The 18745-nt window shown below is 40.8% G+C and overlaps 1 protein-coding gene across 3 annotated transcripts in view; it reads right to left on the bottom strand.

Annotated features, from left to right (window-relative positions):
* Window positions 1-9520: 9520 nt before the first annotated feature.
* LOC146506026 (N-lysine methyltransferase KMT5A-B-like) overlaps window positions 9521-18745 on the bottom strand; it is an 11163-nt gene continuing 1938 nt past the window's right edge. The window contains exons 1-6 of one of the 3 annotated variants that reach the window (XM_085180401.1): window positions 12132-18745; window positions 11170-11287; window positions 10911-11073; window positions 10543-10735; window positions 10366-10437; window positions 9609-10052 (exon numbers count right to left, since the gene is read on the bottom strand). The exon at window positions 12132-18745 is cut by the window's right edge and continues 1938 nt beyond it. In XM_085180401.1, coding sequence (XP_085036527.1) covers window positions 9750-10052; window positions 10366-10437; window positions 10543-10735; window positions 10911-11073; window positions 11170-11278 — 840 coding nt within the window. In that variant the 5' untranslated portion in view covers window positions 11279-11287; window positions 12132-18745 and the 3' untranslated portion in view covers window positions 9609-9749. Of the gene's footprint in view, window positions 9562-9608; window positions 10053-10365; window positions 10438-10542; window positions 10736-10910; window positions 11074-11169; window positions 11918-12131 lie in introns of those variants that run through there. The other 2 variants (XM_085180399.1, XR_014877219.1) reach the window with 2 other exon arrangements.

The following is an 18745-nucleotide window of genomic DNA, read 5'->3' as shown; positions in this document are numbered from 1 at the left end:
ATCAACATCCACACAACTCGGCTGTGTTCTTGTTGCAATAATAACACCACCAGAAAATTAGTCACCTGCTCATCAACTTCAAAGGAGGACGATGCCATGGGCACAGCAGCTTGAGAACGGTCAGGGTGCTCCGAAACCTTGTGCAAGCAAACACAAAAGTACATTAACATTCATTCAACACAGATACGTTGAGACTATACAATACAATTATGAAGGTACACTGGTTATTGACATAAATGAGGTAAATGTAATGAATTAATATTGAGTGAAAATTAATTCTCCAGTGTGAACCAACATGACACTCGGCAGTATCCACACACAGTCCTCATAATGTAGGTATCTTACATTAACCAACACTATAGGACTTGTGTCTAACACCCTCACTATCAACATCCAAACAACTCGGCTGTGTTCTTGTTGCAATAATAACACCACCAGAAAATTAGTCACCTGCTCATCAACTTCAAAGGAGGACGATGCCATGGGCACAGCAGCTTGAGAACGGTCAGGGTGCTCTGAAACCTTGTGCAAGCAAACACAAAAGTACATTAACATCCATTCAACACAGATACGTTGAGACTATACAATACAATTATGAAGGTACACTGGTTATTGACATAAATGAGGTAAATGTAATGAATTAATATTGAGTGAAAATTAATTCTCCAGTGTGAACCAACATGACACTCGGCAGTATCCACACACAGTCCTCATAATGTAGGTATCTTACATTAACCAACACTATAGGACTTGTGTCTAACACCCTCACTATCAACATCCACAAAACTCGGCTGTGTTCTTGTTGCAATAATAACAACACCAGAAAATTAGTCACCTGCTCATCAACTTCAAAGGAGGACGATGCCATGGGCACAGCAGCTTGAGGACGGCCAGGGTGCTCTGAAACCTTGTGCAAGCAAACACAAAAGTACATTAACATCCATTCAACACAGATACGTTGAGACTATACAGTACAGTTATGAAGGTACACTGGTTATTGACATAAATGAGGTAAATGTAATGAATTAATATTGAGTGAAAATTAATTCTCCAGTGTGAACCAACATGACTCTCGGCAGTATCCACACACAGTCCTCATAATGTAGGTATCTTACATTAACCAACACTATAGGACTTGTGTCTAACACCCTCACTATCAACATCCAAACAACTCGGCTGTGTTCTTGTTGCAATAATAACACCACCAGAAAATTAGTCACCTGCTCATCAACTTCAAAGGAGGACGATGCCATGGGCACAGCAGCTTGAGAACGGTCAGGGTGCTCTGAAACCTTGTGCAAGCAAACACAAAAGTACATTAACATCCATTCAACACAGATACGTTGAGACTATACAATACAATTATGAAGGTACACTGGTTATTGACATAAATGAGGTAAATGTAATGAAGTAATATTGAGTGAAAATTAATTCTCCAGTGTGAACCAACATGACTCTCGGCAGTATCCACACACAGTCCTCATAATAATGTACCTGAAAGCTTCATACACTGCAGGGTCTCTGTTACACACAGACTTGAGAGCCCATCTTTCAATAGACTTACGCATCCAAAACACACACAGTCCTCATAATGTAGGTATCTTACATTAACCAACACTATAGGACTTGTGTCTAACACCCTCACTATCAACATCCAAACAACTCGGCTGTGTTCTTGTTGCAATAATAACAACACCAGAAAATTAGTCACCTGCTCATCAACTTCAAAGGAGGACGATGCCATGGGCACAGCAGCTTGAGAACGGTCAGGGTGCTCTGAAACCTTGTGCAAGCAAACACAAAAGTACATTAACATCCATTCAACACAGATACGTTGAGACTATACAATACAGTTATGAAGGTACACTGGTTATTGACATAAATGAGGTAAATGTAATGAAGTAATATTGAGTGAAAATTAATTCTCCAGTGTGAACCAACATGACACTCGGCAGTATCCACACACAGTCCTCATAATAATGTACCTGAAAGCTTCATACACTGCAGGGTCTCTGTTACACACAGACTTGAGAGCCCATCTTTCAATAGACTTACGCATCCAAAACACACACAGTCCTCATAATGTAGGTATCTTACATTAACCAACACTATAGGACTTGTGTCTAACACCCTCACTATCAACATCCAAACAACTCGGCTGTGTTCTTGTTGCAATAATAACAACACCAGAAAATTAGTCACCTGCTCATCAACTTCAAAGGAGGACGATGCCATGGGCACAGCAGCTTGAGAACGGTCAGGGTGCTCCGAAACCTTGTGCAAGCAAACACAAAAGTACATTAACATCCATTCAACACAGATACGTTGAGACTATACAATACAATTATGAAGGTACACTGGTTATTGACATAAATGAGGTAAATGTAATAAATTAATATTGAGTGAAAATTAATTCTCCAGTGTGAACCAACATGACACTCGGCAGTATCCACACACAGTCCTCATAATGTAGGTATCTTACATTAACCAACACTATAGGACTTGTGTCTAACACCCTCACTATCAACATCCACAAAACTCGGCTGTGTTCTTGTTGCAATAATAACACCACCAGAAAATTAGTCACCTGCTCATCAACTTCAAAGGAGGACGATGCCATGGGCACAGCAGCTTGAGAACGGTCAGGGTGCTCTGAAACCTTGTGCAAGCAAACACAAAAGTACATTAACATTCATTCAACACAGATACGTTGAGACTATACAATACAATTATGAAGGTACACTGGTTATTGACATAAATGAGGTATATGTAATGAAGTAATATTGAGTGAAAATTAATTCTCCAGTGTGAACCAACATGACTCTCGGCAGTATCCACACACAGTCCTCATAATAATGTACCTGAAAGCTTCATACACTGCAGGGTCTCTGTTACACACAGACTTGAGAGCCCATCTTTCAATAGACTTATGCATCCAAAACACACACAGTCCTCATAATGTAGGTATCTTACATTAACCAACACTATAGGACTTGTGTCTAACACCCTCACTATCAACATCCACACAACTCGGCTGTGTTCTTGTTGCAATAATAACAACACCAGAAAATTAGTCACCTGCTCATCAACTTCAAAGGAGGACGATGCCATGGGCACAGCAGCTTGAGAACGGTCAGGGTGCTCTGAAACCTTGTGCAAGCAAACACAAAAGTACATTAACATCCATTCAACACAGATACGTTGAGACTATACAATACAATTATGAATGTACACTGGTTATTGACATAAATGAGGTAAATGTAATGAATTAATATTGAGTGAAAATTAATTCTCCAGTGTGAACCAACATGACACTCGGCAGTATCCACACACAGTCCTCATAATGTAGGTATCTTACATTAACCAACACTATAGGACTTGTGTCTAACACCCTCACTATCAACATCCACAAAACTCGGCTGTGTTCTTGTTGCAATAATAACAACACCAGAAAATTAGTCACCTGCTCATCAACTTCAAAGGAGGACGATGCCATGGGCACAGCAGCTTGAGGACGGCCAGGGTGCTCTGAAACCTTGTGCAAGCAAACACAAAAGTACATTAACATCCATTCAACACAGATACGTTGAGACTATACAGTACAGTTATGAAGGTACACTGGTTATTGACATAAATGAGGTAAATGTAATGAATTAATATTGAGTGAAAATTAATTCTCCAGTGTGAACCAACATGACACTCGGCAGTATCCACACACAGTCCTCATAATGTAGGTATCTTACATTAACCAACACTATAGGACTTGTGTCTAACACCCTCACTATCAACATCCACAAAACTCGGCTGTGTTCTTGTTGCAATAATAACAACACCAGAAAATTAGTCACCTGCTCATCAACTTCAAAGGAGGACGATGCCATGGGCACAGCAGCTTGAGGACGGCCAGGGTGCTCTGAAACCTTGTGCAAGCAAACACAAAAGTACATTAACATCCATTCAACACAGATACGTTGAGACTATACAGTACAGTTATGAAGGTACACTGGTTATTGACATAAATGAGGTAAATGTAATGAATTAATATTGAGTGAAAATTAATTCTCCAGTGTGAACCAACATGACTCTCGGCAGTATCCACACACAGTCCTCATAATGTAGGTATCTTACATTAACCAACACTATAGGACTTGTGTCTAACACCCTCACTATCAACATCCAAACAACTCGGCTGTGTTCTTGTTGCAATAATAACACCACCAGAAAATTAGTCACCTGCTCATCAACTTCAAAGGAGGACGATGCCATGGGCACAGCAGCTTGAGAACGGTCAGGGTGCTCTGAAACCTTGTGCAAGCAAACACAAAAGTACATTAACATCCATTCAACACAGATACGTTGAGACTATACAATACAATTATGAAGGTACACTGGTTATTGACATAAATGAGGTAAATGTAATGAAGTAATATTGAGTGAAAATTAATTCTCCAGTGTGAACCAACATGACTCTCGGCAGTATCCACACACAGTCCTCATAATAATGTACCTGAAAGCTTCATACACTGCAGGGTCTCTGTTACACACAGACTTGAGAGCCCATCTTTCAATAGACTTACGCATCCAAAACACACACAGTCCTCATAATGTAGGTATCTTACATTAACCAACACTATAGGACTTGTGTCTAACACCCTCACTATCAACATCCACAAAACTCGGCTGTGTTCTTGTTGCAATAATAACACCACCAGAAAATTAGTCACCTGCTCATCAACTTCAAAGGAGGACGATGCCATGGGCACAGCAGCTTGAGAACGGTCAGGGTGCTCTGAAACCTTGTGCAAGCAAACACAAAAGTACATTAACATTCATTCAACACAGATACGTTGAGACTATACAATACAATTATGAAGGTACACTGGTTATTGACATAAATGAGGTATATGTAATGAAGTAATATTGAGTGAAAATTAATTCTCCAGTGTGAACCAACATGACTCTCGGCAGTATCCACACACAGTCCTCATAATAATGTACCTGAAAGCTTCATACACTGCAGGGTCTCTGTTACACACAGACTTGAGAGCCCATCTTTCAATAGACTTATGCATCCAAAACACACACAGTCCTCATAATGTAGGTATCTTACATTAACCAACACTATAGGACTTGTGTCTAACACCCTCACTATCAACATCCACAAAACTCGGCTGTGTTCTTGTTGCAATAATAACAACACCAGAAAATTAGTCACCTGCTCATCAACTTCAAAGGAGGACGATGCCATGGGCACAGCAGCTTGAGGACGGCCAGGGTGCTCTGAAACCTTGTGCAAGCAAACACAAAAGTACATTAACATCCATTCAACACAGATACGTTGAGACTATACAGTACAGTTATGAAGGTACACTGGTTATTGACATAAATGAGGTAAATGTAATGAATTAATATTGAGTGAAAATTAATTCTCCAGTGTGAACCAACATGACACTCGGCAGTATCCACACACAGTCCTCATAATGTAGGTATCTTACATTAACCAACACTATAGGACTTGTGTCTAACACCCTCACTATCAACATCCACAAAACTCGGCTGTGTTCTTGTTGCAATAATAACAACACCAGAAAATTAGTCACCTGCTCATCAACTTCAAAGGAGGACGATGCCATGGGCACAGCAGCTTGAGGACGGCCAGGGTGCTCTGAAACCTTGTGCAAGCAAACACAAAAGTACATTAACATCCATTCAACACAGATACGTTGAGACTATACAGTACAGTTATGAAGGTACACTGGTTATTGACATAAATGAGGTAAATGTAATGAATTAATATTGAGTGAAAATTAATTCTCCAGTGTGAACCAACATGACTCTCGGCAGTATCCACACACAGTCCTCATAATGTAGGTATCTTACATTAACCAACACTATAGGACTTGTGTCTAACACCCTCACTATCAACATCCAAACAACTCGGCTGTGTTCTTGTTGCAATAATAACACCACCAGAAAATTAGTCACCTGCTCATCAACTTCAAAGGAGGACGATGCCATGGGCACAGCAGCTTGAGAACGGTCAGGGTGCTCTGAAACCTTGTGCAAGCAAACACAAAAGTACATTAACATCCATTCAACACAGATACGTTGAGACTATACAATACAATTATGAAGGTACACTGGTTATTGACATAAATGAGGTAAATGTAATGAAGTAATATTGAGTGAAAATTAATTCTCCAGTGTGAACCAACATGACTCTCGGCAGTATCCACACACAGTCCTCATAATAATGTACCTGAAAGCTTCATACACTGCAGGGTCTCTGTTACACACAGACTTGAGAGCCCATCTTTCAATAGACTTACGCATCCAAAACACACACAGTCCTCATAATGTAGGTATCTTACATTAACCAACACTATAGGACTTGTGTCTAACACCCTCACTATCAACATCCAAACAACTCGGCTGTGTTCTTGTTGCAATAATAACACCACCAGAAAATTAGTCACCTGCTCATCAACTTCAAAGGAGGACGATGCCATGGGCACAGCAGCTTGAGAACGGTCAGGGTGCTCTGAAACCTTGTGCAAGCAAACACAAAAGTACATTAACATCCATTCAACACAGATACGTTGAGACTATACAATACAATTATGAAGGTACACTGGTTATTGACATAAATGAGGTAAATGTAATGAAGTAATATTGAGTGAAAATTAATTCTCCAGTGTGAACCAACATGACTCTCGGCAGTATCCACACACAGTCCTCATAATAATGTACCTGAAAGCTTCATACACTGCAGGGTCTCTGTTACACACAGACTTGAGAGCCCATCTTTCAATAGACTTATGCATCCAAAACACACACAGTCCTCATAATGTAGGTATCTTACATTAACCAACACTATAGGACTTGTGTCTAACACCCTCACTATCAACATCCACACAACTCGGCTGTGTTCTTGTTGCAATAATAACAACACCAGAAAATTAGTCACCTGCTCATCAACTTCAAAGGAGGACGATGCCATGGGCACAGCAGCTTGAGAACGGTCAGGGTGCTCTGAAACCTTGTGCAAGCAAACACAAAAGTACATTAACATCCATTCAACACAGATACGTTGAGACTATACAATACAATTATGAAGGTACACTGGTTATTGACATAAATGAGGTAAATGTAATAAATTAATATTGAGTGAAAATTAATTCTCCAGTGTGAACCAACATGACACTCGGCAGTATCCACACACAGTCCTCATAATGTAGGTATCTTACATTAACCAACACTATAGGACTTGTGTCTAACACCCTCACTATCAACATCCAAACAACTCGGCTGTGTTCTTGTTGCAATAATAACACCACCAGAAAATTAGTCACCTGCTCATCAACTTCAAAGGAGGACGATGCCATGGGCACAGCAGCTTGAGAACGGTCAGGGTGCTCTGAAACCTTGTGCAAGCAAACACAAAAGTACATTAACATCCATTCAACACAGATACGTTGAGACTATACAATACAATTATGAAGGTACACTGGTTATTGACATAAATGAGGTAAATGTAATGAAGTAATATTGAGTGAAAATTAATTCTCCAGTGTGAACCAACATGACTCTCGGCAGTATCCACACACAGTCCTCATAATAATGTACCTGAAAGCTTCATACACTGCAGGGTCTCTGTTACACACAGACTTGAGAGCCCATCTTTCAATAGACTTACGCATCCAAAACACACACAGTCCTCATAATGTAGGTATCTTACATTAACCAACACTATAGGACTTGTGTCTAACACCCTCACTATCAACATCCAAACAACTCGGCTGTGTTCTTGTTGCAATAATAACAACACCAGAAAATTAGTCACCTGCTCATCAACTTCAAAGGAGGACGATGCCATGGGCACAGCAGCTTGAGAACGGTCAGGGTGCTCCGAAACCTTGTGCAAGCAAACACAAAAGTACATTAACATCCATTCAACACAGATACGTTGAGACTATACAATACAATTATGAAGGTACACTGGTTATTGACATAAATGAGGTAAATGTAATAAATTAATATTGAGTGAAAATTAATTCTCCAGTGTGAACCAACATGACACTCGGCAGTATCCACACACAGTCCTCATAATGTAGGTATCTTACATTAACCAACACTATAGGACTTGTGTCTAACACCCTCACTATCAACATCCACAAAACTCGGCTGTGTTCTTGTTGCAATAATAACAACACCAGAAAATTAGTCACCTGCTCATCAACTTCAAAGGAGGACGATGCCATGGGCACAGCAGCTTGAGGACGGCCAGGGTGCTCTGAAACCTTGTGCAAGCAAACACAAAAGTACATTAACATCCATTCAACACAGATACGTTGAGACTATACAGTACAGTTATGAAGGTACACTGGTTATTGACATAAATGAGGTAAATGTAATGAATTAATATTGAGTGAAAATTAATTCTCCAGTGTGAACCAACATGACACTCGGCAGTATCCACACACAGTCCTCATAATGTAGGTATCTTACATTAACCAACACTATAGGACTTGTGTCTAACACCCTCACTATCAACATCCAAACAACTCGGCTGTGTTCTTGTTGCAATAATAACACCACCAGAAAATTAGTCACCTGCTCATCAACTTCAAAGGAGGACGATGCCATGGGCACAGCAGCTTGAGAACGGTCAGGGTGCTCTGAAACCTTGTGCAAGCAAACACAAAAGTACATTAACATCCATTCAACACAGATACGTTGAGACTATACAATACAATTATGAAGGTACACTGGTTATTGACATAAATGAGGTAAATGTAATGAAGTAATATTGAGTGAAAATTAATTCTCCAGTGTGAACCAACATGACTCTCGGCAGTATCCACACACAGTCCTCATAATAATGTACCTGAAAGCTTCATACACTGCAGGGTCTCTGTTACACACAGACTTGAGAGCCCATCTTTCAATAGACTTACGCATCCAAAACACACACAGTCCTCATAATGTAGGTATCTTACATTAACCAACACTATAGGACTTGTGTCTAACACCCTCACTATCAACATCCAAACAACTCGGCTGTGTTCTTGTTGCAATAATAACAACACCAGAAAATTAGTCACCTGCTCATCAACTTCAAAGGAGGACGATGCCATGGGCACAGCAGCTTGAGAACGGTCAGGGTGCTCTGAAACCTTGTGCAAGCAAACACAAAAGTACATTAACATCCATTCAACACAGATACGTTGAGACTATACAGTACAGTTATGAAGGTACACTGGTTATTGACATAAATGAGGTAAATGTAATGAATTAATATTGAGTGAAAATTAATTCTCCAGTGTGAACCAACATGACACTCGGCAGTATCCACACACAGTCCTCATAATGTAGGTATCTTACATTAACCAACACTATAGGACTTGTGTCTAACACCCTCACTATCAACATCCAAACAACTCGGCTGTGTTCTTGTTGCAATAATAACACCACCAGAAAATTAGTCACCTGCTCATCAACTTCAAAGGAGGACGATGCCATGGGCACAGCAGCTTGAGAACGGTCAGGGTGCTCTGAAACCTTGTGCAAGCAAACACAAAAGTACATTAACATCCATTCAACACAGATATGTTGAGACTATACAATACAGTTATGAAGGTACACTGGTTATTGACATAAATGAGGTAAATGTAATGAAGTAATATTGAGTGAAAATTAATTCTCCAGTGTGAACCAACATGACTCTCGGCAGTATCCACACACAGTCCTCATAATAATGTACCTGAAAGCTTCATACACTGCAGGGTCTCTGTTACACACAGACTTGAGAGCCCATCTTTCAATAGACTTATGCATCCAAAACACACACAGTCCTCATAATGTAGGTATCTTACATTAACCAACACTATAGGACTTGTGTCTAACACCCTCACTATCAACATCCACACAACTCGGCTGTGTTCTTGTTGCAATAATAACAACACCAGAAAATTAGTCACCTGCTCATCAACTTCAAAGGAGGACGATGCCATGGGCACAGCAGCTTGAGGACGGCCAGGGTGCTCTGAAACCTTGTGCAAGCAAACACAAAAGTACATTAACATCCATTCAACACAGATACGTTGAGACTATACAGTACAGTTATGAAGGTACACTGGTTATTGACATAAATGAGGTAAATGTAATGAATTAATATTGAGTGAAAATTAATTCTCCAGTGTGAACCAACATGACACTCGGCAGTATCCACACACAGTCCTCATAATGTAGGTATCTTACATTAACCAACACTATAGGACTTGTGTCTAACACCCTCACTATCAACATCCAAACAACTCGGCTGTGTTCTTGTTGCAATAATAACAACACCAGAAAATTAGTCACCTGCTCATCAACTTCAAAGGAGGACGATGCCATGGGCACAGCAGCTTGAGAACGGTCAGGGTGCTCCGAAACCTTGTGCAAGCAAACACAAAAGTACATTAACATCCATTCAACACAGATAAGTTGAGACTATACAATACTACACTACACTACGGTAAATGTAAATATAATATGTACCTTTACTCTCCATGGCCAGTCAGAGTCACCGTAGTTGTATGTTATTGCTTCCCCCGGCTTGATGTCTTTTATGGCAAATAAACAGAGATGAGGCTTTCCATTTACTGTGATTGTCCTCATTTTGCTGTTTGGGCTCACGTGATCGTCATTCACCAGTCTGCCCAAGGAGCCATCCTCTCTGGCTGCATCAATGCTGAGATAACAAAAAATGTAACACACAAAATTACACAAGGTTTATAAAAAGGCTGAACAATTTGATTACATTTTTAATTATATGGATTTGTAACAAGCTAGCAGTTTGTCTTAATGTGGTCGACACAACTTTTGCAAAAAGTAGGCTGAAAAATGAATTATTTTAATTTACATACCACAATTGTTGTCCATTGTACCTGAATTCAAAAAGAAAAACCTTTAAGGCGTCATGGTACAATCTTGTTCTGTTTTCATATTCCTTCTTGGTTACAACGTCTCCGCGATATTCCAGAAGGAAGTCTCCTTTGTTATAGTTGCACCTACTAAACACTCCTCGACCTTACAAAGAAAATAGAAAATGTCAACATGGGTCTACTACAATGGTTAAACTTATGACTGTGCCAAAAATCCTCAACAAGTATCCTAGTACCTCACCTTTTACTGAATTTATGAATTTCACTTCAAATCCATCTTTGTCCTGCCCCAAAGATGAAAATTTTACTGCTTCATCTTTTGGTTTAATTTTTGCTCTCGGGGGCCTCATTGCAATACACTGTCTCAGAAAAAGAAAAAAAAATAGTACAATTTATTTAATATTTCAGGAAAATAGTTGATAATGAAAACTGATCTTTCACAGGAGGTGTCTTTAACCCTCTGGAGTCAATGGTATAATCGGCTGTTTTTGACTACTTTTGATTTAATTGTTTTATCGGCTCATGTTCATTTGTCCACCACAATAGGAAATGAGATTGTTGGGTTTTTCTCTGTATCTATGAAGCGCCTTGAGGCGACTTTTGTTGTGATTTGGCGCTATATAAATAAAATTGAATTGAGAGGCAATAATGTATCTATGTTTTGTTTTTTAAGAAAATACCGTTTTTATATTTTCCTGCACTAAACTTGACGACAGTTTTCAGGAAAAAGCGTAAATTGTGTATCATAACTCTGGTTTTACTTGGCCTATCAACACATTTTTAAAAACTGTTATATACGCATGTTGCTGATACACCGTAAATTGGTCATATAATCTGCACTCCAGAGAGTTAAATGTTAGCTACCTCGGTTATCTGAAATGTCTCATTAATAGCGTGTCACCTATATTTCAGCGTTGCTTAAAATCTGGAGACAGTGGGATGGATGAATAAATAATAACATCTCAGTAATTTCAAATGTTACAGTTTAACTAAAAGGTGTGTGTTAGACTAGGTATTTAACCTTGACTAATTAAATACACAACTGCGTGTCATCAAAAAAGCTAGCTCTAGCATGAGAATTACATTGAAATACAAAACTCAATCAAGGAATATACACCAAAGAAAAATCTCAACAAAACTAAATCTGACCAGTTGCTGGGCTACAAAGCTGGCAAAATTCGAAAGTTTAAAGTTTAAAGTTACCTGTTGGCTTCTCCACACCAGCGTCGGTGTCGGTACTCCTCAACTCGAAGTCACGAAGTGAGGGGGAGGGGTGAAAAACAGCTCATTGGCTAAAAAGTGGTCAGGTGATGAGAGTTCTGACTTTTTTATGGAATTTCAGTGAAACATTTACAGTGACGAAGGACTGAGTTTTATTGCATTTGTTTGTTTATAGGAAATTCCTCTTTTAAAAAGTATTTAGTTATTTATTTGAGGCAAAGGTACACTACAAGGGAATACATGTTTCATCACACACCACCAGCCGAGGTCCACCACTGAAGCAATGGTTTTACACTTGCATCTGCATATGTTAAACAAATCTGAGATTCAACCAACAACATAGTGTGACATATTTTAGATCCTTATGTTAAACCAGCATGTATCAAGATGTGGCTTTCTTCTGAAAAATGTATTTAATTATTATATTTTTGTTCTGATCTTTTGTTTGAAGATACAGAAGGTGCATCCTGAAACCAATGAATTTATCACTAGCAATTATGGACAGTTTGAGAAACCAAACATTGTTTTGTTTAGCAGTACAGAATAAATGAGATCATATGATATGACTAAAAAAATCTGAAACTAATAAATCCTATGGAAATTATACAGTGTAAAATTGGCTCTGTTTACAATATAGAACAAGCAGAACAAAACCTTAAAGAAACATGCCATTTTCCTGCATTAGTTATTAGTTATAACAACAAACTTGACAGATTAAATGCAAAACATGTATGTTAGGTTGAATAGATATGATAATTTGATAGTAGTTATTGAGTGAGTAGTTGTTTGGCTGTGTGTTATAGACAGGGGTGCACATAACTGGTACGCAGGTACGAATGCGTGACAAAAATTAGGAATGCGTAGTGACACTTTGCGTACTTGACTGTCTCATTTAATCTTACATGTGTTGCTTGTCACCAGCTAAATGTTCAAAAAAACAACAGACATTAAGCAGCTTCTTTGGTGTGCCACCACTAGCTAAGAAACACCAACCAGAGCCAGAGAAAAGACTTTTTTCAGAAAAGTGGCTCCAAGATGTGCCGTGGCTTGAAGCTAACAATCACATCCACATCTAGCAGACAAATCAGGTGTGTTTTTTAAAGGCTCAAAGAATTTTAACCATCCTTTATTTGACAAACATGAAAAAAAGTAAGGTGTCACGGTTCTGGGTCATTTTGACCCAGCATTTTGAGTTCTTGTGTTTTGGTTTAATTTTGGATTGTATTCTGATTCTTGTGCTTTGTTGATTATTAGTAGAATTCTATGTTTTTGTTTATTCTTGTTAAGGGATTAGTTCTTAGGTTTTGTGTCTCATGTTTAGTGTAGATTTGTTCTGGTGCCCTCCTGTAGGTTTAGTTTAGTGTCTAGTCTGCATCTTTGTGTAGTTGTTTCTTGTTTCCTGTTTTATTGTGAAGGTCCGTGTCTTATGTGAGTGTATTCAGTTTAGCTTCCCTTGTCTCGTCTCGTCAATTACTTCCAGTTGTGTTCCCCACCTGTGTGTATTTAAGTCGTGTCTTCTCGTGTGCTGGTCGCTGGTCTGTCTGTGTTTCAACCGTGTTCACCCTGCTGTCCAACTTCAGGTTCAACTGCTCACCTTCCTTCATGTTCGTGTTCATGTTTGCTGTTCAGTAGTTTAGTTTGTCCCAGTATAGATTAGTTTTGTTTCCGTTTTGCCATTTCCACCTTGTGCTTTATTTTTTCAATAAATCTCCTTCGCATCTACGAGTACCTGCGCTTGGATCCTCATTTAATTCCTCCACATGTCTCATCCCGTTCGCTGTGACATTACTGACCAGCCACATTATGGATCCATCGGCATTTGCCCCACCCAAGGAACTTCAGGAGGTCATAATCGACTCTGCTTCCAGGTTGGTCAACCTATGGCTAGAGCATGAGGGAGAGTGAGCTGCTCTGCGCTGTGGAAGCCAGGCTACAGCAGCTCATTTCCGGCCACCCCTGGCTATTGGACTAACTGCACCCGCTCATTCAGGATTTCATTCTCCACAAACTTCATCTTCACCCTCCCCCACTCAGTCTGCAGCCCCGCCTGCAGCTCAAGTCTGCAGCCCCGCTGCCTGCAGCTCGGTCTGCAGCCCTGCTGCCTTTAGCTCAGTTGCCAACTCCACCACCATTATCATCTCAACCATTACTTCAGTCGCCCTCAGTTCAGTCTGCTGCCCAGCTGCCCTGAGTTCAGTCTGCCATTCAGTCTCCTGTGTTGCCGCTAGCTCAGCCAGTAGCACGGCTGGGGGTTCTGGAGAGCCCCGCCAGTGTCACGTCTCGTCAGCTGGGGGTTCAGGAGAGCCTAGTCAGCGTCACGCCTCGTCAGCTGCACGGTCCGAGGAGCCCGTCCGGCATCACGTCTCGTTAGCTGGGGGTCCCGGAGGACCCAGCCAGCATATCCTCGTGTCCGCTGACGGCTCTAGGGAGTCCGTTCAGCCACCACCTGCAACTTACACACCATCGCCTGCAGCGTCACCACCTGCAGCTGCCACGCTGCCGTCTGGTTCCGTGGCTGCCACGCTGCCGTCTGGTCCCTCCTCGTCTGGTCCCTCCTCGTCTGGTCCCTCCTCGTCTGGTGCTGCGATTGCTACACTGCCGTTGGCCTCCGGACCTGCTCTGTTGCCGCCACTGCCTTCCTCCTGACTTGTTTCGCCTGCGTTGCCGCCGCCGCTGCTGTCCACACGGCCGCCCCCCTGAACTGTTCTGGATTTGGCTCATGTGCTGTCGACCCCCCTGAACTTTTTTGTGGACTCATGTTTGATCTGGTTTAGCTTTGTTTTGAATCGTTTTCATGTGTTTCTGGACTTATGCTCCTTGTCTTTTTTTTTTTTTTTTTTTGTTTCTGTCCCTTGTCTCGTCTCGTCAATTACTTCTAGCTATGTTCCCCACCTGTGTGTAATCTCCCGATGTTCTTCTGTGTATATTTAAGTCGTGTCTTCTCGTGTGCTGGTCGCTGGTCTGTCTGCGTTTCAACCATGTTCACCCTGCTGTGTAAGGCCGGGTGGACAATAGATGATAACAAGTAAGACTGGTTTCTGAGTTTCACAGCTGGGGTGGACAATGTTAAGCATCAGGCTTTCAAATGAATTAAAAGTCTGTCTTGGTCTTTCATTAATTAATAGACTGGTGTGAAAAATTGCTGCCACACCGCCCCCTCAACCTGTGCTTCGAGATTTCTGGTAGTTAGAATGACTCGGGGGTGTTGATTCATTTAAATTAACATAATCATCCTGCTGCAATCAGGTTTCTGTAAGGCAGAGTAAATCAATTTGTTGATCAATTATTAAGTCATGTACTAACAGAGACTTGGAGGAGAGAGACCTAATATTTAATAATCCACATTTCACTGTTTTACTCTTTGGTTCAGATGTGGATACTGTATTGTTCTTTCTTTGTAATTGTTTATGTTTAAGTTGTTTGTTGCTGGTTTTTAGTTTGTTTTTTTTCTTTTTGGAAGCAGACACAGTCTTTATGAAGATGGGTTTTTGGGGGGGTAGCAGGAGGAGAGAAGCTGCAGAGAGGCGTGTAAGACTGCAACTCTGCTTCCTGGTCCCAACTCTGGATAGTCATATTTTGAGGGGTTTAATAAATTTGTCCATATTTCTAGAAATGAGAGCTGCTCCATCCAAAGTGGGATGGATGCCGTCTCTCCTAACAAGACCAGGTTTCCTCCAGAAGGTTTGCCAATTATCTATGAAGCCCACATCGTTTCTGGGACACCACTCAGACAGCCAGCAATTTAAGGAGAACATGCGGCTAAATATGTCACTCCTGGTCTGATTGGGGAGGGGACCAGAGAAAACTACAGAGTCCGACATTGTTTTGGCAAAGTTGCACACCGATTCAATATTGATTTTAGTGACCTCCGATTGGCGTAACCGGGTGTCATTACTGCCGACGTGAATTATGATTTTACTGAATTTACGTTTACCCTTAGCCAGCAGTTTTAAATTTCCTTCAATGTCGCCTGCTCTGGCCCCTGGAAGACAATTGACTATGGTTGCCGGTGTCTCTAGCTTCACATGTCTGAGAACAGAATCACCAATTACCAGAGTTTGACCCCCAGCGGGTGTGTCGCAGAGTGGGGAAAAACGGTTAGACACATGAACGGGTTGGTGGTGTACCTGGGGCTTCTGTTTAGGACTATGCTTCCTCCTCACCGTCACCCAGCCGCCCTCTTTCCCCAGCTGCTTGGGATCTGCTGGGGAACAGCTAGCGGGGCCTACGCTATCTTCGGCTGCACCAGCTACAGGGGCCTGGCTAGCTAAGGGTGAATGAAGGGTGCGATGCCGAGTCTCCAATTCAGTAATCCTGGCCTCCAGAGCTGCAAATATGCTACATTTGTTACAGATATCATTACTGCTAAAGGAGGCCGAGGAGTAACTAAACATCTGACACAATGAAAGAAAGTGCAGGAGGGACAGGTGAAGTAGCCATGGTGCTAACGAGTCGGCTACGAGCTAAGCTAAGCTAGCAAAACAGTACAGAGACAGTGAGTGAAAACTTTGGCTATAAATTAGGTAGTGAGTACACAGAAAGTGTGCTTCGGATGAAGCACGTGAAGATTATACTCTGAAAAAAGAATGTATTTAAAAGTTGTTAATTAAACTGCTAAGCAAATAAGCTACTCAGAAACACCACTGTGTTTGAGCAGGAACAGGAAGTGATACTCTACTACAGAGCGAGCGAACACCAAGTGACAGGGTAGGTAGCAGTAGGTTGTTTTCCTGACACCATGTCAGGGCTCTCACCTCTGCTCTGTAAGCAGACTCGTCTCCATCTGAAATGCAACGAATGATGGTAGTGTCACCTGCCCATCCAAAACCTTTATTTTGGTTTCCTTTTGAGGGTTTTTAACCAGTCAAAGGTGGACTTACTGATGTGTTTCAGATCATTGTCCTTTTGTATAACCCAAGTACCCAACTTCATGAGTTCATGTTCAGTTCATGTCCACTTCAGGACATGAACTGATTGCCGGCCATTCTCCTTCAGGATTTTCTGGTAGAGAGCAGAAGTCATGGTTCCATCAATTACAGAAAGGTGTCATGAAGCAAAGCAGTTCCAGACCATCACATAACACCACCATGTGTGACTGTTGCTATATGTTCTTTTTATGAAATGTTGTGTTAGTTTGATAAAAGATGTAACGGGATTCAAAGCTTCCAAAATGTTCATCTTTTGTCTTGTCAGTCAACAGAATATTTTCCCAAAAGTCTTCAGGATCATTAAGATGTTTTTTGGCACATATGAGAGGAGCCCTTGTGTTCTTTTTGGTCAATGGTAGTTTTTTCCTTGGACCTCTCCCATGGATGCCATTTTTGCCCAGACTTTTTCTTATTGTTGAATAATGAACTCTGATCTTAACTGAGACAAGTGAGGTCTGCAGTTATTTAGATGCTGTTCTGGCTGTTCTCTTGTGACCTCCTTGATGAGTCGGCAGTGCGCTCTTAGAGTAATTTTGGTAGGCAGGCTGCTCCTGGGAAGGTTCAGCACTGTTTTAAGTCTTCTCCATTTGTGGATAATGACTCTCTGCAGTGCCAAAGCGATGGAAATGTCTTTGTAACCCTTCCCAGATGGATAGATGTCAATGACTTTGTTTCTCATATTGTTTTTGTAGATTGTGAAGCTCTTTGGCTTTTTGAGATCTTTTAGCCTTCTTCACTTTGTCAGACAGGTTCTCTTTAAGTGATTTCTTCATTCAGCAGGTCTGTAATAATCAGGTATGGGTGTGGCCAGTGAAACTGAACTCAGCTTTACAAAAACTGTTAATTGATGATTTAACAAGAGGGGGCAGTTACTATTTCACACTGGACCGGGTAGGTATGGATAGCTTATTTCCCTTAGTAAATTTTGTATTTACTCATATTATCTTTGTGTAATATGAAAACGTGTTTGATGATCTGAAACATGTGAGTGTGATAAATATGCAAAAAAATTAAATAAAAAAAACTAAGAAATTAGGAAGGGGGCAAATACTTTTTCACACCACTGCATGTGTTTTATGATCCAGGTGGGAGAGGGCAATATGCTGAGCTAATGCTATTGCATCATCTGTGGATCTTTCTGGCCTGTAGGTAAACTGAAACTGGTCGAGCAGGCATTGAAGATGTGATGTGAACTTTGACTATATGCTCAAAGCACTTCATAACAATGGGCGTAAGTGCTCTTGGGTGACAGTCACTGAGTCAGCTCACATTAGGTTTCTTCAGGACGGTGGTCCTCTTGAAGCATGAGGGGACTATAAACAAGAGAAAAGTCATCACTTTACCCAGCTGACTTATCTAATTATAGGCTAATCTCAAACCTTACTTTTACATTCTTTAAAGAGTACCAGAATGCTGAATCTGTTCATCTGGACATACTATTTTTAGTGATTTTTAGAAATGTTTCATCCCCAACTGGTGAATTCTTCAGTCTCAGCCTACTGCAGGTTTCCCCAACCTTATAAACAGTACATTTACATAATGACAGAAACTAGCATCAACAATGGGCTGTGAGGTCAGTTCCATGATCATTAGTATCCAATTTGTCATGACCATTGATCAGTGGCCATGAGAACTGATGAGGCCAGGGTGTATGTTTAAGAACAATTG

This window comes from Neolamprologus multifasciatus, chromosome 12 (genome assembly GCF_963576455.1).
Source record: "Neolamprologus multifasciatus chromosome 12, fNeoMul1.2, whole genome shotgun sequence".
NCBI lineage: Eukaryota > Metazoa > Chordata > Actinopteri > Cichliformes > Cichlidae > Neolamprologus > Neolamprologus multifasciatus.
This window is presented reverse-complemented; position numbering and strand designations above follow the sequence as displayed.